Source organism: Apteryx rowi, unplaced genomic scaffold (genome assembly GCF_003343035.1).
Source record: "Apteryx rowi isolate R43461 unplaced genomic scaffold, aptRow1 scaffold_111, whole genome shotgun sequence".
Classification (NCBI taxonomy): Eukaryota; Metazoa; Chordata; class Aves; order Apterygiformes; family Apterygidae; genus Apteryx; species Apteryx rowi.
The window spans coordinates 978,127-999,256 of NW_020447320.1; the positions used below are offsets into that span (position 1 = coordinate 978,127).

A 21,130-nucleotide genomic window follows, 5' to 3' on the forward strand; every position below is an offset into this window, starting at 1 on the left:
ACATGAAGCAAAAGCCTGATTCTCATCCTCAGAAGTGCTGTAGGAGCCACACATAAACGAGTTAGGACAAGAGCAGATAGTGGCATGAGGTTTTCCTCCAGGCCACTAAGGGTCAGTCCAGCTAGATCAGTGACATGATTAAATTTGGTTCCTGGCCTGCAGTGAGCCTACATGCAACTTGTCTAAGAGCCCGGTATTCCTGGTGCTCCAAGGAGAGTGTCCAGGAGATCCTTTTGTCCCCACTTTTCAACATGACGGGCAGGTGCCAAAGAGCTGTGTCCACCACCCTCCCAAGAGCAGCCAAAGAAGCAGAAGCCTCTTCAGCTGCCCTACCCAATCCAAAATAGCACTAACAAGTGGAAACGGGAATATCTGACACCGCAGGACAAGTAGCAAGCCTCAAGGCCCTTCCAACATTCCCCTCTACAGCAGAAACAGATGAGCGCCCAGGACACTGTCTGTCCTGGTACATCTCTGGAGCGGCGGCGTGGAGGAATAACAACCATGGAGGTTATACCAGCCTCTGGCGATACCAAATGAGAGGGGATGCCGGGATCCCTGAGCTCTGCGGTATCCAAGACAAACAGCTCTATGTGGGTAGAGAGGAGAAAATTCTGGCTCCCCTTGTGCTTCTAGATGAGCTGATCCACAGCTGCATCCTTAATACAACTTAACGGAGGGGCAGAAAGTGCATCTCCTGTTCCCATCCCTTTGTCCAGGGCTGTTTGCAACAGGAGGAGAAAGCCTGGGAGGAAAAGAGGAGGACTGATCCCGTGGACCTCTGGTCCGGCTTCCAGAGGAAGTGCATCACCATGGGAAGATACCAAGAGGAACACTAATACACAGCTGATTTTAGGGGAAAATAGGTTTTTACTTGGCATCAATTTCTCCTTAGATTCCACATTGTCCATAACACACAAGGATGATTGCCAAGGGCATAGAAGCAGCTGATCAGTAAACAGGACACCCATTCAGGAAACTAAATCTTCTAAACCAAAAGCAAATGCCAGAGCCACTGTTCCCATCTCACGCAAAAACTGTTGGGTTCCTCTCTTTGCTCTCAGGGCTTGCAAATAGATCCCATGCTTATATCGAGTTTTTAATAAAAAATGAGCTTGCATGTCATTGTAAAACTGACCTTCTCAGAGTTGAGGAGAACATTTTGTTCACTGGTTGCAGCTGGTATCACTGTCTATTTATTAGAGTCTTCATCACTCCTGTGCTCTCAGATTTCTGCGCCTGGTGAAGGAGTGAGAAGCTTTAGATAAATTTCTCTCCTTGTATCATTTTGCCATGATTTGTACAGAGCAAAGCATGAGCTCAGAAACTAAACATTTTCATTGGGTTTCTGCCATGAGTAAAGCAGCGATAAGGAATGCAACTTGGTTGAAACACACTGGCTCGCAGCTTTATTTTAGCTGTTCAGAAGAGATTTTCCAGAGACCTTTGCAATTTTGAGATGACATTTCTGGGCAATTAAATGATTAGTGAACTTTGCCCAGGCTTAGGATGCTAAACTCATCCAGGAAGATGAAGCATAGGCAAGTTTTGATATTGAGAATGACAGCAAAAATAAAGTCTATCTGAAAGCAAGTATTATCAAAACAAGGCCCAGAGAATAGACTGCTGCTTTCAGTTTACTTAATTAGTTTATACACTGAAACTATGAATAAAAGGGCTGTGCAATTGCTTTGGCTTTAGTAGTAACCCTGCAACCATGACAACGGTAAAGCATTACTGAATCACCATGACAAAGAACTGGAGACAACTGCTGCTGCAGCTACATAAAAGCTAACTTGGGCCAATCAAAAATCATGCGTACATGGAACAATATTTACTGCAGTTCTTGTTTTACTTTAATGCTCGGGTTTCAGCGCTGTATAAAAATATTTCGCACTGGGCCGTTGGGCAGCTTACACACGTCTGTGTCATTTCACTGCGATCGCTGTCGACTGTTAACTGTTGGGCAAGAACAACATCTTGTAAAGATGTGATATTGTCCAGTTATTTTTATCTCCGTGGAAAAAAAAAAGGGGAGGGAGAGACTTGAAAACCCGCAGAGCGGAGCCGCTTCCCCTGCGGGTATCACCTGCTGGGGGACACCGAGTTGCCTTGTGGCAATTACAGCTTGCGCACGTGTCTGCCTGTGCCCTGCAGCACCTGCAGATCCCGCTTCCAGGACCTCTTTGCACAGAAATAGCTTTTGCACCAGCAGGCGGGAGCACTGGCGTTGCTCTGGCAATTCCCTCGCAGGAGCTCCGTGCTCCGGGCTAAGCGCTGCTTCCCGCCCGCGGCCGGGAGCTGCCGCGTGGGGCGGCGCAGGGGCCGCCAGCCTCGCCAGGCGCCTAGCGTCCGCGCTGAGGGTTTTGCTCCGGGCCCGATTAAAAAGAACAACAAAAACCCGACAAGTTTTCTCCCAGCCCTTCCCCCCGGTTTCCGCGCTCACATTGAAACCAGACTGCAGCCGGGTGAAGGGATCCGACTTTCTCGCCGCATCCAGGCTTGCACCACCTCACACCGCGCCGCGTTTTCTTCCCCTGGAGGGTCTGCACCTCCCTCGAGCAGCCCCACGTTTCTGAGGCACGACTCCTCCGGGTCCCTTTCCCTTTCCCGCCTGCTGCCGGCCACGCTCCGCTCTGGCCCCCCGGGCTCGGACGGCAGCGATGCTCCAGCCGCGCGCCTCCTTTCCAGAACACGCCCCGGAGGGAAGGAGAGCAGGCGCTTTTCTTTTCGATCCGTGAAATAAGATCTCAGCCTCAACTTCCCTCTGCCTGGCTGCAGGGCTCGGTCCCCGTCTCCGGCGCCAGCGCAGGAGGGGGGAGCCGCAGGGCCCCGCGGCGCGGCAACGCTCCCGGCCCCGGGAACCACCCCGGGAGGCTCCGGCTCGTGGTGGCGCGCAGCCGGACTGACGCTGGCGTTGCGCTTGGCTTGCTCGCCCCGCGGCGAGCAGCGCGGACACGCGCCTCCCGGGGCCGGGGCATCCGCAGGCCACTTCGCACCTCCGGCCGGAGCCCGCGGCCCTGGCGGCGGAGGCTGCAGGGACGCGACGTAAGGGCTCGCGGCCGTCGGACTCGGCCTCTGCCGCAGCGTCGGGCACGGCCGCGCTCCCTTGGCAGAGCCCAGCTCGACGCGCTTTTGCTTAACCTCCGTCTAAGGCGGCAGAAACTCCGCAACCGCCTCGCAAGAAGCCGCACCGTCGACCCGGCCTCGTCCCCGAGCCGCTTCCTCGCCCGTCGCCGGCGCGAGCCGCACGCGGCTCCTGCCCTCGCTGCCCTGCCGCTGGAGCAGGCCCGGCGCTGGAGCAGCCCCTCTCCTCCCTCGGGAGCACCGGGCGCTGCCGGCCACACGGGCAGCGAAATTCGGGGCTTCCAACGCATGCCGAGCGCCTGCGCATCGCGCCGTGCCAACAGCGCAGGAACAGGCGCCTGCCGGAGAAGGCACGCGGGCCGCAGCTAGCTGGTGCCTCCCAGAGCCGTTTGCTTAGGGGCCACGGCGCAGGACGCTGCCGGCAGAGGCACGTGCCTTCCGCCGAGGGCCCGTCCTCCCTCTCGACGTTGCATTTGCTGCGCGGGTGCGAACCTGCCGGGCAGCGGCTCTCCCAAAGCCCCATCCGCGTCGCCGCCGCCGCCGCCACGCGGGCGGGGAAAGCAAGATCGCGGCAGCGACGGGAGCCGTCGCCCAGAAGCGTTGGAGGGAGACGGGCGCCGAGCCCCGCGGGAGCGAAGGCTTCGCCCGCGGTGGGTGGCTGCGGCCAGCCTGGGGGCTCGGCGTCGCTGCCGAAAACGGGGCTGAATCCCGCCCCGGGGCGCGACGTCCTGGCTGGCTCTGCGCGGGTTCGGGGGAGCGAGGCTTTGCGCTTGGGCCCTGAAAATACCCAGCGCTGTCCCCGAGACACCACGCGTGACCCATCCATCCTCCCACGGGAAGCAGCGCGGCGAGCCCCCGAACGCGCCCCCGGTGCTGGGGGCAAAGGAGGTGACGAAAAAGCCCCCCAGCGCTCGTTAAAAAAGCGATGGAGAACAAAGCCGTATCGCATGCAGGTTTGCTTCTTGAGCGTTAAAAAACGCACAAGCCCAGAGGACCCGCTTTCACCGGTGCTTTGAAACGTTGCAGGCAGGAGGTGGAGTTTCTCCTGTATTTTCGTTTCTCCCTCGCACCTTGTTCGTGCTTGCAAGTGCATTCAAAGGAAGGATTATTACCCCAAAATATTTCTAATTCAGCTGGGCTGGAGATGGGAAATCTGTTAAATAGCATCAATTCAAACAAATAGGGTATTTTCTTTTGATTTGCCAGCAACTACATTCTCCACTGAAAAACCATCCAGGCAGGTAATTTTTGAACAATTTTACTTGTCTATTTTTATAATAATAGCTGTAATAAAATGGCAAAGAATAAAGGAAGGAAAGAGCATGAATAGAAGCCTCCGAGTGCTTAACTGCAAGATGCGTGTCCCTTTACTTATCTTCACTGGTCAGTAAAAGGAAATATTTTTCCTTCTGTATGACTAATTGCCATCTTACTTTCATCTCATATCTCAGGGATGAATATTCAATAGAAAAAAGAAATGGAAATAAGCTCCTAGAATCCTACTGCAAGAGCAAGTGCAACGTTACCTCCGATTTTTAGCTTGGTCATGACTTCGCCCTGGCAAGAGCAAAACCGCAGGGACGCTCGTGAGCGCAGCGCGGACATGTCGGGCGAAGGATGCCGTCCTCGCAGCCGCTCCTCTGCCCGCTCCCCCCAGCGTCACAGCACGGCGGCGGAGAGCGTTGCGAACAGGCAGGTTCATTCTGCCACCAATAGGCAGGCACAGCAAAGCTGACATTTATTGACTCAAATTTTTGTTTCTTTAAACCGATGCACATCTCAAACAATTTAAAAAGGACAAAAAAATTCAGGTTGTATTCTAAAACAAACCCTAAATCTCATGTTTAGGGCTGCAAAGTCCTGCAAGCTCTCCATCCACACCTATTTTCTAAAGTACCCGTGACAGCAACCGCTATAAGGAGCTGACTGGCGTATTCAACTGTCTCGGCAGCCCGGACTCTCGTATGCAATTAGCAAATATTTGAGAATTATTTTACTATGTTTGACATTTTTAACTGACTTCAATTTCCATGACTATGCTAATAAGCCTTGTTAAACATCTAACAGCCTTAAACATCTTCATGTGCCCGCGGCACCGAATCAGCATCTCCCCAAGCGTATTCCTCCCTTTCCTTCCAGAAATTCCCCTGCTGAGAGTGCTGAAGCGCCAAGAAACAGAAGACAGAAGATAAACCACTTAAAATTGCTCTCAAGCCTCACAGAAACTGTACAAATCCAGAGAGGATTTGAAGCCTTTTTGACTTTTTTTTCCTCCTAAATCAGTAACAGTTAATTAACTACTAAAATACTTTGCTGCCTCGAGCGCCTGTTAGGGGAAGCTAAGCTGCATTTTTAGTGCTTGCAATGGCTTTCTTTTATTGGCACAAAAGTAATTTTTTTTATCAAATTAAAATGAATTTTTCCAAACACAGGGCCGTTCTGTCCAAAACACCAAGTGGGTTCACTCGCCACTTCAGTAGTAAAAATAGCAACCAAGGCCCAGAGAGAAAAGCTGACTTGTTCCCTAACATTTAAGTACACCTGAACCCCGTTTATAACAGTCCTTGCCCAGCAGAGCCCCGCGCGCCCCCGTTTTTCTTTGCGATTTCCTTGCTCTTCCCTCGGAGACCTGCCGCCGCCAAGGTGACGTCTCGGCTCCCCCGTCCGCGAGGGCTGGGAGGCGCCAGCACACGTAGCCCGCGGCGGAGGAATAAGTTTAAGCGACTTGAGCCCTTTTCCTAACTGCACTTATCAGCCCATTTCAGGAAGCCCATATCAGGCAACGCTTTGCTCCGGCTCCCTTTGCCGGGCACCGCTGTCCCCTGGCCGCGCGGCCGGGACCCGCCGAGGCAGCAGCCCCCGGAGCAGCACCGCGCTGGGCAAGGGGCGCGCGGCCCCACGTGGGAGCCGCCTCAGCCCGTCCCGCGGGCCGGCGGGACGCGGCACTACTGCGACCCCCCGTCCAGCCACCCCTCCGTCGCCTGCCGCCCCAGGCGACCCATCGCAGCCCCCGGCATGTCACTCGGAAGTCGGATCCCGCGCGCACCTACAGTCTCACCTTGCTGTCCCCCGTGCCGCGCTGGTGCCGGCGCTGGGCTCCGTTCGCCCTGCCCAGACGGAGACCGCTGCAGCCCAGGTAGCTCTGTCCCCCAGCTGAAACGTCGCGTGACGCTTGGGTACTTACTCCGTGCGTTACGAGCACATCTCGCAGATCAGCCTGCCGTCGCTCGCCGGGGTTCCTCCGCCAGAGCACGCGCGCTACCATCCGAACCTACCTGCTGCGTTAGCTCTGGAAAGCCTCGCTCCTCGAGCGGCTCGGCCACCAGCGCCGCGGTTCCGGCGAGCCTGGGAGCTGTCGCTTCGTCGCGGCTGACGGCGAAAAGCGCATCACGTTCGCTGTGCTTTAAAATGCGCCTGCAGAGTGGCACGGCTGCCTGTTCCGGCATTTCTGAAAGCTAGAGGGAGTAGCCAGTAACTCTAGCCATTTTGCCTGAAGGACTAACTGATTTACAGGCCATAGAAAATATTGAAGCCAAGAGCCCCGAGGACAGTCTGAGTATGTAAAGATGCCCATACGCATAACCCAGAATGATCTTTATTGAAAATTGCCCCAAGACTGGAGTTGTTTCACAGCTGGGTCTTGGGGATGTATTAGCTGGAAGAAACAAGGAGACCTTGTAAAGTTGGTCTAAAATACAGCTAAATACAAGTTGTTTTTTATTTTAGTTTTGTACAACTCTACTTAGACTTAACAACTATGCTGTCATAGTTAGACTGTAATAAATCATTTCTTTATTTTTTCCTTAAACACTTGTTTCATGTTCAAAGTCATTTCAGCAAACACCAAGAAGTACTGTTCTCATGGGCACCGTTATGCTTAAACTGGATGTACTGGATTGCTTTCACAGCACCTAGCATCCAAGCTTAAAGACATTTTTTTTTTTAGAGGTGCTTTTTCAGGGGGTGGCACACACCAGTATGAACTGTAGTGACTCACAGCTAGCATGGAGGAATATCTTCTGCATTAGTCAGCCCTCCTGACATGCGGCGAGATGGCAGAGGACCCTGCAGGGCTTCCCATCAAGTCGAGCTGCAGCAGCCCGTGCAAAAGCAGCAGTACCAAGTCTGGGCTCCAAAACAGCGTTTTCAGCGATACTACCCAGGAAAACACAGCAGCTTCAGCAGAGAGTTAATAATGTTAGCGTGGGCAATACGTACCAGGTACTCAGAGGAATTGTCTGCTCCCAGGAGATGGCGAGACTGGCTGCAGCTCTGAGCGGACAAATGGGGCCGGAGACGTCGTTACCAATCCCTTGAAATATTCAGGGGTGCCACGAACTCAGCACAAACCTGCTTTAGGCATCCCACCTGCTGGGATGCTGTTCCGGTCAGTGAGCAGGTAGAAGACAGATGATACAGCAGAGAAATCAGTCTGCACGTCAAGGAAGCTGCAAACAATTTGCCCCCAGCATCCCTCGCTAGCCAAGTTGGGAGCAGCTGGTCAAACCTGGCAGGCTCAAGGGCAGAAGAGACCCCAGCGCCTGCTGGCTCGCAGCTGGGCCCGCACCGGCTGCCTACGCCGCGTCCAGGCACCGTCCTACCGCTCCCGACGGCCGCTGCCCGGCGGCTCAGGTCCAGCTCAGGTACGCGCCGGAACAAGTGCTTCCAGCCTCCGTGGGAGAAACCACGCCGGAGCCTCCGCACAAGCGGGCAGCGCCTTTTAGCGCCGAGTTAAAGCTCAAGTCATCTTAGCGTTTCTCCTTTTCGTGTTTGTGTTACGTTAAACCTTGCAATGGTCACGCTCCTCTCCAAGGGTTTTGGTTAGACTTGAGCTTTGGTTTGGCCCCGTATTACTCCCGGGGAAAGCATGGAGAAGCACATTCTGCCTATTACTGAAGCACATACAGGGAAAACACCGAGCCGTGGGAAAGCAGCAGCTGCTGGCGGCAGCAAAACGGAAACCACACGCTCTGCCAGGGCCCAGCTACCGGCGCCCGGGAGAGCGCTGCGTTATCAAACGCCTGTTGGTGCTACGCACGCCACAGGGCTGTGAAAGCTGATGGGTCTCGGACGACACCCTCGGCCAAACCCCGCTATCGAGGTGGCGCGTTGCATCGCGTGAGGGTCGCTTGCAGCTCCGAGTCGTCTGCTGAAGTTCAGCACTGCAGTATGCTCAGCAGGAAGCGTTTCTGATCAAAGTCTAAACCAGAACGTTAGCTTTGTGTCTAATAGACAGGACAACATTTGTTATGGCTCTGCAAGGAACAGAGAAACTCGAGATACCAGGTGCAGAGAAAACCCACCAGAGCACAGCTCTTCTTCCTTAGAGGACCCCGTTCAGTGGTTCAGACTAGAGGAGCTCAGCCCCCCTTAGCACTTCTTAGGGCTTTCACTTCGAACCGTAATGCCGGCAGCAAACGTGGGCTGCACCCCAAAACCGAGCAGCCTTTTGCAGAACAGATTATCTAAAGCTAGGAGGACTTGGCAGAGTGGGGAGCAACAACCATCTAGGATTTGCCGGAATTTCCAGTCCTGATGTTTAATCCTGATATTTTATTTAATCTGAATATTAATGGATTATTTTCAAAATGCTCATCTGGAGGTGGAGGCCCATTGGCTTTCTGAAGTCTTAACCAGGGCCACGAAGGAGCCTAAGGGTTTACAGAGGGAACAGAGAGGTCAGAAAAACTATTAGAGGCCTGAAAAACTGCCGGGAGGTGAGGAAGACCTGGATCCTGGGAGCTCCACCCGGGTTTCCCTGGAGAAAGGAGCCTTTTAAACTTTCAGGAAATCAAAGCACCAGGCGGCTGCGCCATGCTTTGCTGCTATGATCACCGGAGCAGTGATTCACCCCGCGAAGCACGGCAGGGACACGACACCGGTCCCGTACGGAGCAGGCTGGCGACTCCCGCAGCGACAGGCAGCAACCGCGGGAGAGGGAGAGGTGCCAGGCACCAAAATAGAAAATGAAAAGTGTGGTGCGCAGTTGGACCCCCCGTCTGCCACCCGTAGGAAAGGGACGTAAACGTGGCCCTTGCTACAAGCAGGACAGCCAAAAGCAAGCAAGAATTTCGCAGCAGCTTCAGCCCCCTCACGAGCTCCGGCGTTCGTGCAGATCGTTCCCGCTGCCCTAGGCGTGGACAGGGCAGGCACAGCAGACAAGCAGCAAATTAACCCAGACCTTCGTTTTGGCCCTGGTGCTTCACCTCTGAGCCTACAAAACGTTTTGATGGCTCTTTAGCTCAGAGATGCCAGCAACACGTCGAAGTCAACCTGCATTCCCCTTCTAGCTCGCGAGGCGAAATAACCTAACAAGTTAGAGCCTAGGTGGTAACGAAATAGTGAACAACGGCATCAAAATAAGATTTATTATTTAGAGCTGAGATTTGGAAGAGACAGACACAGCAGATAACAATGAAACAATATGCCAGGCTCCGGATGCGAGAAAGGAAAAAGACAACGATACTGAAAGGCTTATGGGGAGGTATAAATTCATATTTCTGCGGTATCAAAAACAGAGAGTGAAAAGGTCAGAACATCATAGTCTGAAACTGCCTAAGGGGGAAGCAAGTGAAGTCTTTGGGCGCATAGCAGCAGAAGGCTGGAAGAGTTTAGGGCCAAAATATAACAGCAAGACCAGCACTCTTTCCTAGTCCTTAGGAAAAGTGCTTAAAAACCCACCTTTCTAAAAAAAGTTGAGTATAACTTCATAATGAATGATTACTCATGAGATTATTGCTACAAACTACTTTGTACGTCACCTCAACCCCGGAGGCAGCTGAAACCTATCTTCAGTGAATCAAGAAAAAGAAATCTCCCACTACATAATTTTAGCTTGTTGAAGGCACTTTAAAGTCTTTTAAAAATTGCTCCAATTACTGACTCGTCTGCAGAAGGATTTTAGTCTTACATTTAAAATTAGAAGTGATTTGAGACCTGTATTTAACTCTGGCAAGAAAACGTGTCCAGTCTATAAGGAAAAGAAAGAGGGAAAAAAGGAGGTGACAAGAATGAACTTGCTATCCAGCGAAGTCTCTGCAGGTTGCTTTACTTGATTTAACCAGATTTAAAATAGAATATTATCTTCACAAAAGAACTGTTCTGACTGAGAAATTTAAATGGAATTGGAATTTATCTTCTACTAGAATCTGAATACATGTGCCTAGCTTATCTTTTCGAAAACTACTTAAATTACAACCGTGTGAAACAAAATATACTTGAAAGAACGCCTCCTACTCCCTCTTCTCGAGAAGCTGCTCACGGGAACCTGGCTCACAACAGAAGGGAACAATCTGGAACAAAATCCTTTTTCCCCCAAAATATTTTTCCTTTATTTTTGCATAACATTTTTGTATTTCCAACTATAAATAAAAAATGATTAGAAAGTTACAAAATCGTGTAGAATGGACCAGCACGGCACAGAATGTCTCACACACGATAAATCATTTCCCATCTCGCTGCTCCTCCTCGCCGGTGGCGGCGGCAGGACCCGGCGCTGGGCACGGCAGCTGCGGTGGCCACGGCTCAGTCGCCGGCGCTCGCGGCTTCAGGACCTACAAGAGAGAACGGCCGCGTGAGACGGCGGACCTGGCGCGCGCAAAGCCCTCCCTCCCGCGAGGAGGCCGCGGCCGGCGCCGGCATCCCCGCTAGGCCGTGGCAGCGGGAGCGGAAATCCCGCTGGCCGGCATCGGGGCGTCGCGCCGACCGCTCGGCGGCAGCTCGCTCTCGAGGGCGCTGCGCAGCCCCGCGGCTGCCCGCGAAGGCGCTCGCACGGCCTCCGCTGCCCGCGCCAAGCGCTGCTCTCCCGCGGCCGCCTCCGAGCCGGCCTCGCTTCCCCCAAGGGAGATGCCCGCGGCGCAGGGGAGCGCGGCACAAGCGCCCGCAGCGCAGCGCGAGGCCGGAGCAGCCGCGCGCCCGCATGTCCCGCGCGAGCCACGGGTCGGGGCGCCGGCAGCTTAGCAACATGCACTCAAGTCCGTCAGGCCCCGTCACAGCAACGTGCGCGCTCGTTACTGGGCCTGCAAGCACGTGCGGCTCGCGCAACGGACACTTCGGCACGTGCGGCTCGCACAACGGACACTTCGGCACGTGCAGCTCGCACAACGGACAGTTTGCTGGATTTTTTTGGAAAAAACACAGCGAGCCGTTTCGAAGGGCAGCTCTTCAGAGTGGGGGACACAGCGGGCATCAGGAAAAAGTGCCTTGTGCAGAGGGACTCTGTGTTTGCTACAGCTCCTGGCGGGCTTCCATGCTTTAGGCTTTGCTTTTATTAAATGTAGTCCCACTTTCCTCCCTCCTGTCTTTCCCGCTCTGCCTGTTCATAGGAATAAGTGCTTTTAATGGAAGTAGAGTCATGTTTTCACCGTAAATCTCCCACAAGCTTCTGAGCAACATCACTTCTGCAAAGACTTGACCCACCCCAGCTCTCCACAGCTGCTCACTACTCACAACCACCACTTGGCACAGAAGCTCATCCCAGAAACAAGGCAAAGTTAATGACCTCCAGGTAAGAGGGAAAAAGCTCGAGCGCGCAAGGGGACTGGCCCCTGGCTACACCGCGGCTCAGCCGCAAAGTCGAAGGCAGCGCGAGCTCCGCCGGTGACCAGCCCCTGCAGGCAGCAGCCCACGCGCCCAGGGCAACCTCGCGTTTTGGCGGCGGTCTGCACTTTTGAGCAGAAACTGGAAGGGCCCCATCGACAGCACTGCGGAGATCAGTGAACTCAGCTCTGCTAAAGTCCTGTGTGTGTTGGGGCCAACTGTGGAGGAAATGCAGTTATTGCACAGAATATCTCGGAGCCTCTGACTAGAGAAGGAAACAGACACTGAAAGAGGTATCAGATGTAGTTTATCTAATCAGATAGATAAACAAAACTGAATGCTGAAAAATAAGTTTCTACCTTATTTGCAGACTAATTCCAAACAAAAACCACGAGTAAATACTTTTTGGGGTATTTATGTCAGACCTAAAGAACATCTGTTTGAGAAGGACTGGCAGCCAGTTATTTCTTTTTAAACTGCCTAAGCTTTTAAAAGGTGTCAAAGCTCCCAAATATCTCAGCAAAAATTATGCTAGATCTAAAAATCTGCAGCACAGTGGCTCAGAGCTCCTAGAGCACGAAGCTGCCGTAGTTGCCCTCGGTGGTGATGGAAGGCAAAGTACGGGGATCCGCTCTTTTCCAAGGGGAAAAAAAAATCCTGACTTTTCCTTCTGCCTTATACGACAACTTGTTAATGTGTGACTACAACAACATGCTAAATATACACTGTGAATCCATCCAGTGGCACTACATCAAAAGAAATTAGTCCAAGTTTCTCTTGGTCACCAGACTTTGAAAAAACAAAAACTCATCACAAGAACTTCACTGTTATAACAGAGATTTAATCAATCTACAAGGTCTTCTTCGATGCATACTGTTTGCGTGCTTATCAAGAGAAAACCAAAGCTTAATGAGGCTTTGCGTGTAAGAGTGCACACTTAAATTATGCAGCCTCTAGACTTCTTGTGGGCAAGCTATTTCACAGGAAAAGTTTTATAGTCAAATCTAGATTCAAGCGTATCTAGCAGCAACCTCAACAGCACACTTCAACTATTACTCTGAAAAAAAGCAGAAGGGACCACATAATTTACAAAAATTACCGTCTGCTTGTATAAGCCCGTCTTCCGGATGAATCAGTCACAAGTAATCTATTTACCGCCACAGCTAAAATCAGCATCGCAGCACATGCAAAAGCCTCTGAGCCACAGCTTCTTTCAGTGTGCAGAATTTGTAACCCGACCGCTCCCCGAAGTCCACCTCGCTAGGTTGCACTCCTGCAGCTCATCCGCATTAACAACAGAGGGAGCACGATCAGGGCTCAGGAGCTCCCCTGCCCGCTGCCTCTGAAGGGGACGGCTCAAGAAACGGACCTGCCTGAAAAAAGAAACATCGCTCCAGTCAAAAGTCACCGACGTGCAGAAGTCACAACACGATCCACGTCTGAGCAATGATTCGTTTGAGGAATACAGACTAGGATACAACTGTATTTACCACGTCCATTCAGAAGAAACAACGCAAGCATCAGCACAGCAGACGCCTTGCACAAACCCTCGACTGAAGCTCAGCTCAGCTCAGCACGGGCCTGGCTGCGTAATTATAGCCAGAGCCCAACACCACAAAAACCAGCACATGACTCAAAGATTCAATAAATAATAAATAACCATGGCAAGAAATGCATGTGATTATGTCGTTGCTGTTTTATAAACTCAATCCCATAGCAAGTTATTCATCCGTCTGTGATAACGAAGAGCGCCGGAGTCTCCTGTTGGCATCCTCTGCAGAGACCTGGCCCTACGCCGCAAGCACGCACCGCTCCAGCACTACCAGCCTCTTCTGCAAACACCCCCAAGAATCGGGGACTGAGAAGGGCAGACGGGGAGCTAGGAGACTGCAAGAAACCTTGCTGGGTTATTATTAGTTGTAGTCTTGAACTATTTCATTTGCAACTTCTGCCTCCAAGCCCACTCCTTCAACAAGATCTGAACCGACCTCAGCGGGTAGCTAGCTGGCAGCAAGCCGAAAAACTATGCAGGTTTTTGATACCTCAAATGTTAACCAATATGGCAATCTTGCTTAACATGACTTGAAACCTTTGTTTACTTTGAGGTGGGGGGAAAAGCAACATTGAGGTCAAATCATTTCAAAAAGGAGACTACTGATTACGGCTCTCCAAAGCCTACTTCCAATCAGTGCGGAAGGTCGGATGTTTTTCCTGCTCGAACTCTACCCACAAGAACACACGCGCTGATCAAACAGTACAAACACACTGAATTCTAAGTCCCCAGGGCTTTTCTGGAAAAACTCAGAGTGTTTTCTGAATAGGAAATAGAGCACTGGGACCACAAAAAATACTTTAAGGGAAAAAGCAACTATTGAAAAAAACAAGTAAACTAATGACTGATTCAAACATATTAGTGTTCTTCCTCCACAAATATCAAATGGCAAAACCTGAAATTTGATTAAGAAATCTGATTTCATTTGGGAAACACTAGTGTTTAGCATTAAAGAGACTTGTTCCCAAACACAGGTATTTTTGCAGGAGTGAAGAGACTGCCATATGTAGCCAGATGAGCGGCCCATTTATCTGTCATCTTGTTTTTCATGCTAGCTAATACCAAATATTTCAGAGAAAAATGCAAGAAGCTATACAGCAGACAGTGAAGGAACAGGAGGAAAAGGAGCACTCTACAGATAGATGTAAAGTAATAGCTAAATAGCAGCATTTACTCTTTAAAATTATACAAGGAAGATCAGAATTAAGTATACAAAGAAACTGCAAGGGATAGTTTTTGCATCATTGGTTTGAAGTGAAGTCAGTGTCCGGGAGATCGGACTGAGACTCGCAGGGCAGCGTTAAGCGTTCGGAGTTTTCTCCCTGCCGCCTCCTGCTCCGACCCTGCCCCTCGCAAGCCCTGAGCGCACAAGCGGGCCCCGCGCAGCGGCTCGCGCGCACGGCAAGCCCCGTCCCCCTCGAAGCAAGCCAGGGATGCCGCGGAAAACCAGGATGCGATTATGCATTTAGACACTCTAGCATGATATACAGCAACCGGAAAGCCAAAATAAGGGCAGATGGGCAAACTCAATTCGTCATTTCCCAAGTACTGGATGCGTGACTTGGCAGCTTAAAATGTTCTTTCAAAATTTGTATTAAGTTCCTATAAATTTTTAAAGTTAAGAAATTGGGGACCTCCCAACTCCCTGGCCCTCTGTCCTCATCAAAACCTCGAATTTAATCGTACAAATCCATCCTGGCTCCACACAGGTCCTTACGGAGCTGCTCTGGGAATGTCAAGATGACAAAGCTATAGGACACAGCCGTAGGCCTGCCATTAAGGAAAGGGGAAATTTTATGCAGGGTGTTTCACACCTGCTTGCTAGACATCAAAGGAATATTCAGAGTCAGGAACAAAATCAGGCCAGCTCTGGGATCCGTAAGGGAACGGTTGTTTGCGTACAGAGCCTCCTCGCTGCGCCCCCCTCCAGGGCTGCGGCACAGACCCCACTTATGCCTCTCGCCCCTCGTCTGAGCTACGTAGAAAGGTTTGGGCCCAGCTGTTTAAATCTGGCAAAGCTTTCAGGCCCCTGAAACCGGTGTTATGTACTGTAACACGCCAGAGCAAGTGCCGGTACCTGCAATACATATGCTTTTCCGTCTGAAGACTTTATGTAAAACGCATGCATGCAGCTAAATAAAATACCATAATCTCGCTCACCAGTCTCATTTAAGTGGACTTAATGGAAATATAGATTGATTTTTAAGGAACAAAAACTGTCCTTAAGCATGAGGAAGACATTCAATGACAAACAGGACTTTGGAGCAGTTTTTTTTTTTTTTTTTTTTTTTTAAAACTGTTGAAAGAGGTGGGCAGAGCAACATGGCCAGCACCTTTGCTCAAATTCTGCTCAAGAAGTCCCACTTGTTCCATCTCCCATCATTTGTTTACTTGCTACTGAGGTTTGAAGCAGCCTTCAGCATGATCAAGGATAAGAAAATGTAGTTTAAAGTTAAGAGTCGGAAGACTTGCAGTGAAGATGGCTATCAGGGAATTAAAACGATGAATACTGCAATGAAAACATCAACCTCTGAGCCTTTCTTTGGCCCCAACACTAGCTAAAGATACAACAGTTAGGAACATAGATGCTAGAAACGTGAAAGCTTCATTTTAAGAGAGTAAATGAATACGTCTACGTCTCGGAATCGAGACCGGCTTCCGCGGGGCACGCTCCCTACGCACCAGCATCGGCTGCACGTACACCGCGCCGCTCGTGCCCGCGGCGCGCAGTGCAGCAGGCTGCCTTTGCTGAGAACAGGAGACTGCGGATTTCCAGGCAATCGCAGCACAGATATTAAGCCATAAAACGGGTGCAGCAGGTACAGCAGAGCCGCACAGGTTGGATACACGGACACGCAGAGGTATCAGACCTCCTCCCGTGCTCCCTTTCCTTTCTTAATCTCTACCGCAAGCTACACAAACGGAAGAGACTTCCAAGGGCGCGCATGTAGCACGAAGCCAGGTCAGGGCTGATCTTCATTCCTTCCCTTGGGCACATTTAACTTGCGCCAGGACCAAGTTCGAAGGGTTTCCACGGCACCTTCCGGCACGGGAGATGCGCAGCCCGAGCGCCTCCCTCCCCTGCTACCAAACTCTCGCACCCTAATTCATACCACCAGCAGCACTCAGGATACCACCTGCTTAAAAGAGCCCCTCTAGCGTTCCAGCCTGCTCTGCTCTGCTCTGCTCTGCTCTGCAGCACCGCAACGCCGGCAGAAGCCCGCAGAAGGCCGGGGACCCGGAGCAAGGCGGCCCGCGAGGCGGGCGCCGTGGCCGCCGGGGCGCTGCTTCGCGGCTGCGGGAGGTGGCACAGCGGCTTTACGGCAGAAACGGGGAAGCAGCCAGGGCATCGCTTCTGCTCCTTAAACGCAAGAAAAGGGATAAAAGGCTGGAAAACAAACGGAGAGTTACCCGGAGCAGCTAGAAATGGACACGCTTCTATGTTTTAGAAAAACACTGTTTTTTCGCACAGTTTTCAAGCACAAAATGTTTATTTTTCTTCTTTCCAATCTATACAATTTCTTGGGGTTTTTAGTGCCACTGACTCCGTCAGTATACAAGGGATGGGCTATACAACAGGCAATAGCGACATAAACTGTACGGTTCAGTGCAAGCTGAAGGAAAACTGGTGTGAGAACATATTTTCCATGGTTGCTCATGAAGCATACAGACATGAATCTAAAAAACCCAAACAAATTAAAGATACATGTTACAGAGAACAGAAATCTCTTACTACAGTAAGTATTTTGCCCAGGCAGAAGACTCTGCATAATTGTCTATAAAATTCAATTCTAACTGAATTGATGGAATAATATATTCAAAGGGTACAAACAAAATAACTTAGACAGATATAATGCTCAAAGTACAATAGAACTATACAATTCACAGCTTGGCAGCACAAGACATCTCTGCCCTTCAGCAGACAGCATCAAACGTCATTGCAGTAGAGATACAGAGCAACGTGCCTTCAAATTTGTCCGCGTGTTTTGTTACTGGTGCCTGTAACGATCTCCCTTAGTGCTTCCTATTAAAACAAAACTTACCATCAGCAAACCAGTTTTAGTGGTTACCTTGTGCCTTTAGACCGAGGGGTGCAGGTGCAGATTCTATGCACAGAAAAATGGGCAAAAAGCAACTTTCAAACAGGAGAGAGGTGTCCATGCCACCTACACTGCAAACTTAGTGAAAATAAAATAAAAAAAATTGAAACAAAAGGTGGTGAGACTCCAAAACTGAAGTATTCATTGATCATATATGAAGAAGAAAAATAACAGCTTCACATTTTTATTCCATTTCAGTGTGAATACTGCTAGCACTTCAGTGACAAAACACTGTTCTTAACCGAGATTGCCAAACTGAAGGCAGAAGACATGCAAGTACTGTACTTACACGGTTCTTACAGTAACCCGGAGATATGTTCTCCTATAATCAAGATTTCAGTTAGCTTTTCACTTATGAAACATGCATGGATTTGTAATTTAACTAAAATATAAAAGCCCAGTAAGGGAAAGAAAACGTAAATCAAATCTGCTGCAGATCTAGAAGAAAACAGAGTTTGCCCGTCAGCTAGCTCCTGGTTGCAGAAATAAGTTGCCACCTACAACAGCTTTACCAAGGACTGCGTAACAGAATGAATTGCACTGCCCAAAGCTATTACCTGTTCTTACAAACAACTTACTTGGATCACTCTGTAAATGTGCATTTCACTACTCCTTGTACAAACACAATTAAATTTAGGTCATTGTCTCAAAAAAACCTCGCCTCACAATTTTAAAAGCCTCAGAAATGACAATTCAATCTATGAATTAAAATAACAGCATTTACAGTGGAACAAAACCAATGAAGAGCTTCAACTGTAAACTTCGGTATCTTTGCAAATAAAAAGGAAAACTTTAACTCACAAGCAGGTTGTAAATAAAATACACCTTCCAAATATTTTTATATCTCTTTCCAGCCGGAACTGAAAAGCTTAAATTCAAGGCACTGTACTCCTGCGGGGGTTAGTACACTCTTCTAATCATCAATTCAAGTACATTAACTTTAAGGATTGCAAGTGTAAAACACCAGAACACAACATAATAAAGTGTCTTCAGCAAAGAAAGGTAAGCAAATATTGCCATAACAAAGAACTACCTTTTGTGGGAACGTTTCACAGTGGTTGCTGGATGCAGCGCACGGCCGCGCGTGCTCGCAGGCCCGGCGGGGCGCCCGCGGCGGACCCGCACCACCGCCCGCACGCGCGGCGGCCGCAGGGCCGCAGGCGCCGCGTCACCGTGTCGCGATCATCGTTACCCACCGAGAGGCGAGGGAGCTACGTCATTCTGAGGCTGGGGCCGGGCGCGCCGGCAGCGGGCTGCTGCAGCGGCGCCGGGTGCGTCTGCGAGCAGGTTTTCCCGCGAGCCGAGAAGGGGCCAGAGCTCTGACCTCCCGCAATCCCGGGCTGTGCTGTCGCGCCCGACCACGGCACGCCGTAAAGCGGTGTAGGGAAAACTCCTCCGTACGGACAGAGAGGCATCGCGTAAGGTGTTACTGCGCCAGAAGGAGTAGTACCTGGCATAGGCACTGGCATGGGTGGCGAAACTCCCGCAGTTAATGCAGCGGACATGGGACAAGACACTGGAACAACGCACTGACTCCCCAATCCTGTTCTTACTGAATTAACCTACAAAAAGAAAAATAAAAAAGCATCGCTATTAAGCTTCGATTTTCCCAACTGGCGAATGTAGCGTCATGCTGTTGAGCTAGGAGGGCGTTTGCAGGACCGGTCATTCCCAGCAGAGCTAGGCGCGCTCCCGCCGGCGGCCAGGGCTCTGCCCGCGCTTGGCCGCGCGAAGCCCCCGCGCTCGCAAGCGGCTCCGCTCGCCGCTGGGGAGCTGCGCAGCGCCCGCGATAGTCCTCGGCCTGAGCAGGCACCGGGCACGTCGAGGTGTCCTTGGAGTTCGGGCTTTTCTAAAGGCTAAAATAAGAGCTGGAAAGTAACGGCAAAGGCTGATGCAGGCGGGAGGGGGAGGCTGTCTGAGTACAGCCTTAGTATTTAAGGAGCCAGGAGACATCCTGAACACGTGAGAACTTGACACCATAAAAAAAGCCACAAAACATTCTTAATGTCCAAAGTACACCAGTATCCCTCATTAGTGCTGGATCTTGTGCTTAAAAGATAAATGAAGCCAAATGCAGACTTAAACCAAATTGCGTATTGTACTGTGCTTCTTACCACTCCATGCACAGTAAAATGAGCGAGTTTTAAAAATTCTAGGGCGTATTTTTGCAAGAAGTGGTTTGTGCCAAGTGGTGCAACCTCGCTGAGCAAAGAACCGGGAGAGGTTTTCTGCAAGGTTAAATATCCGGCCCTGCTCGTCGTTAAGATCAGGTTTGGGTAAGTCTGGATACCAGCAACAGCACAGCCAGGCATAATCCTGTTGAAGGGGCTGCTGAAATCAATTCCAGCTATTTTTCTGAGATTCTATTAACATTCATTTCAATTATTCAGATTTTGCAGGCCAGGGTCAGAGAAAGGACTCTCCTTTCCAAACACAGAGGATGGACAGGCTTCCAGAATTATAAGCTTAATAACACACAACGCCACAACAATAATCATACAAAATGCTGCCTGGTCTCTCGGTGGATGGGGTTAACGGGTTTTATTACATTTTTGATTTCACACAATCTACAAATTCCTGCAGGGATTCCACAGCACCTATTCATGAAAGGAGAAAAAAAAAAGCATTCTTTCAGTCCGGGAATCTCACATAAAATTGATATTTCACGTTAATTAAATTGGTATGAATGTGAAATTTAAGTGGAAGCATGAATATACGTGTAAGACTGTGTGGAATGCTTACCCTACGTTTCTGATTATAGTCTCTGTTCTCAATTAAAAATAAAAATAGCAGTACAATGCTAGGATTTATTGCTTTGGGGTATGATCCTTTGCTCCCAAGAAAATTCTAGGAAAATACAGAAATATCCAATATAATTCTTTGCTTCACTGTCTCCAATTCTAATCTGAAACTTGAAGCTTATGATGACCATTAAAAATATCTGCTCTGGTGCAATGAATTTAAAACCATTAGTGCATAAAAATCCACCCAAATTAACAGCAGAAACAAAAAAACCCCCAATAAACAGAGGAATTGAGGACATATAAGACAATTATCTCTTTAAGCTGTTATTACACCCATATTCTAACATCCTCAGAACGATGCTTTTCACCACCTAGACAGCTGTAAGTGGTTAGCGTGGCTGCCTTGCAAATGTACCACATTGAAATACATCACCTCCTATACAAGCAGTAAATTATAGCAGCATTTAAAATGATAAAGTGACATTTTAGCAAGTAGTTGTGTATAAAAATTATAATTTGGGAAAAAAGTTCATTGTCAATTGTTTTAAAATGCTGAGAAACCTACGTGATCTGGGTTTTTCTGCCTCTTCATTCTCAATAAGTTACTCAATAAAGAAGCAGCTGTGTTCAAGGCTATCTATGTGCAGCTAGGAATAAAATTAATCATGCCCCAAAACCAAACATCACACAGATGATAAAACTTGTTAATGCTGTGACAAATGCACACGGATGCTTCAAGGCTGCTTCTCCTACCTTTGCTGCATGCTTCAAGCGAACAGATAAACACACGCTTTAAGAGGCAACACGACTCCCAGCTCGTGCATTCCCCCCTGTAGAGAAGCTTCTCGGTCAAACCACTTTTTAACCACGATCTTTTGGCCAGCTATGATGAACGACAACTGCCAGAGGCTGAAACAACCTGTTTCCTCCTGCACGTGAACACTGAATGAAACGTCAGAATCGACGAGCACCGTCACGGTCCTCAAAACGAGGCACAAGCAGCTATGGAGTCTGCAGGTTCAGAAGCCGTCAGCTCACTTTGCTCACAAAATCCAAAGCGAAACGCACAGACGTTCACGCAGCGACGAACAACTTGCACGCCCGTAGCG

At 50.0% G+C, this 21,130-nt stretch overlaps 1 protein-coding gene across 1 annotated transcript in view; it reads right to left on the reverse strand.

The window, feature by feature from the left end:
* Window positions 1-10,524: 10,524 nt before the first annotated feature.
* The window catches only part of WNK2 (WNK lysine deficient protein kinase 2), a 123,662-nt gene continuing 113,056 nt past the window's right edge, over window positions 10,525-21,130 (reverse strand). The window contains exons 28-29 of the mRNA XM_026076776.1: window positions 18,728-18,839; window positions 10,525-10,640 (exon numbers count right to left, since the gene is read on the reverse strand). Of these exons, the coding sequence (XP_025932561.1) occupies window positions 10,612-10,640; window positions 18,728-18,839 (141 nt within the window). The 3' untranslated portion in view covers window positions 10,525-10,611. The remainder of the gene's footprint in view (window positions 10,641-18,727; window positions 18,840-21,130) is intronic.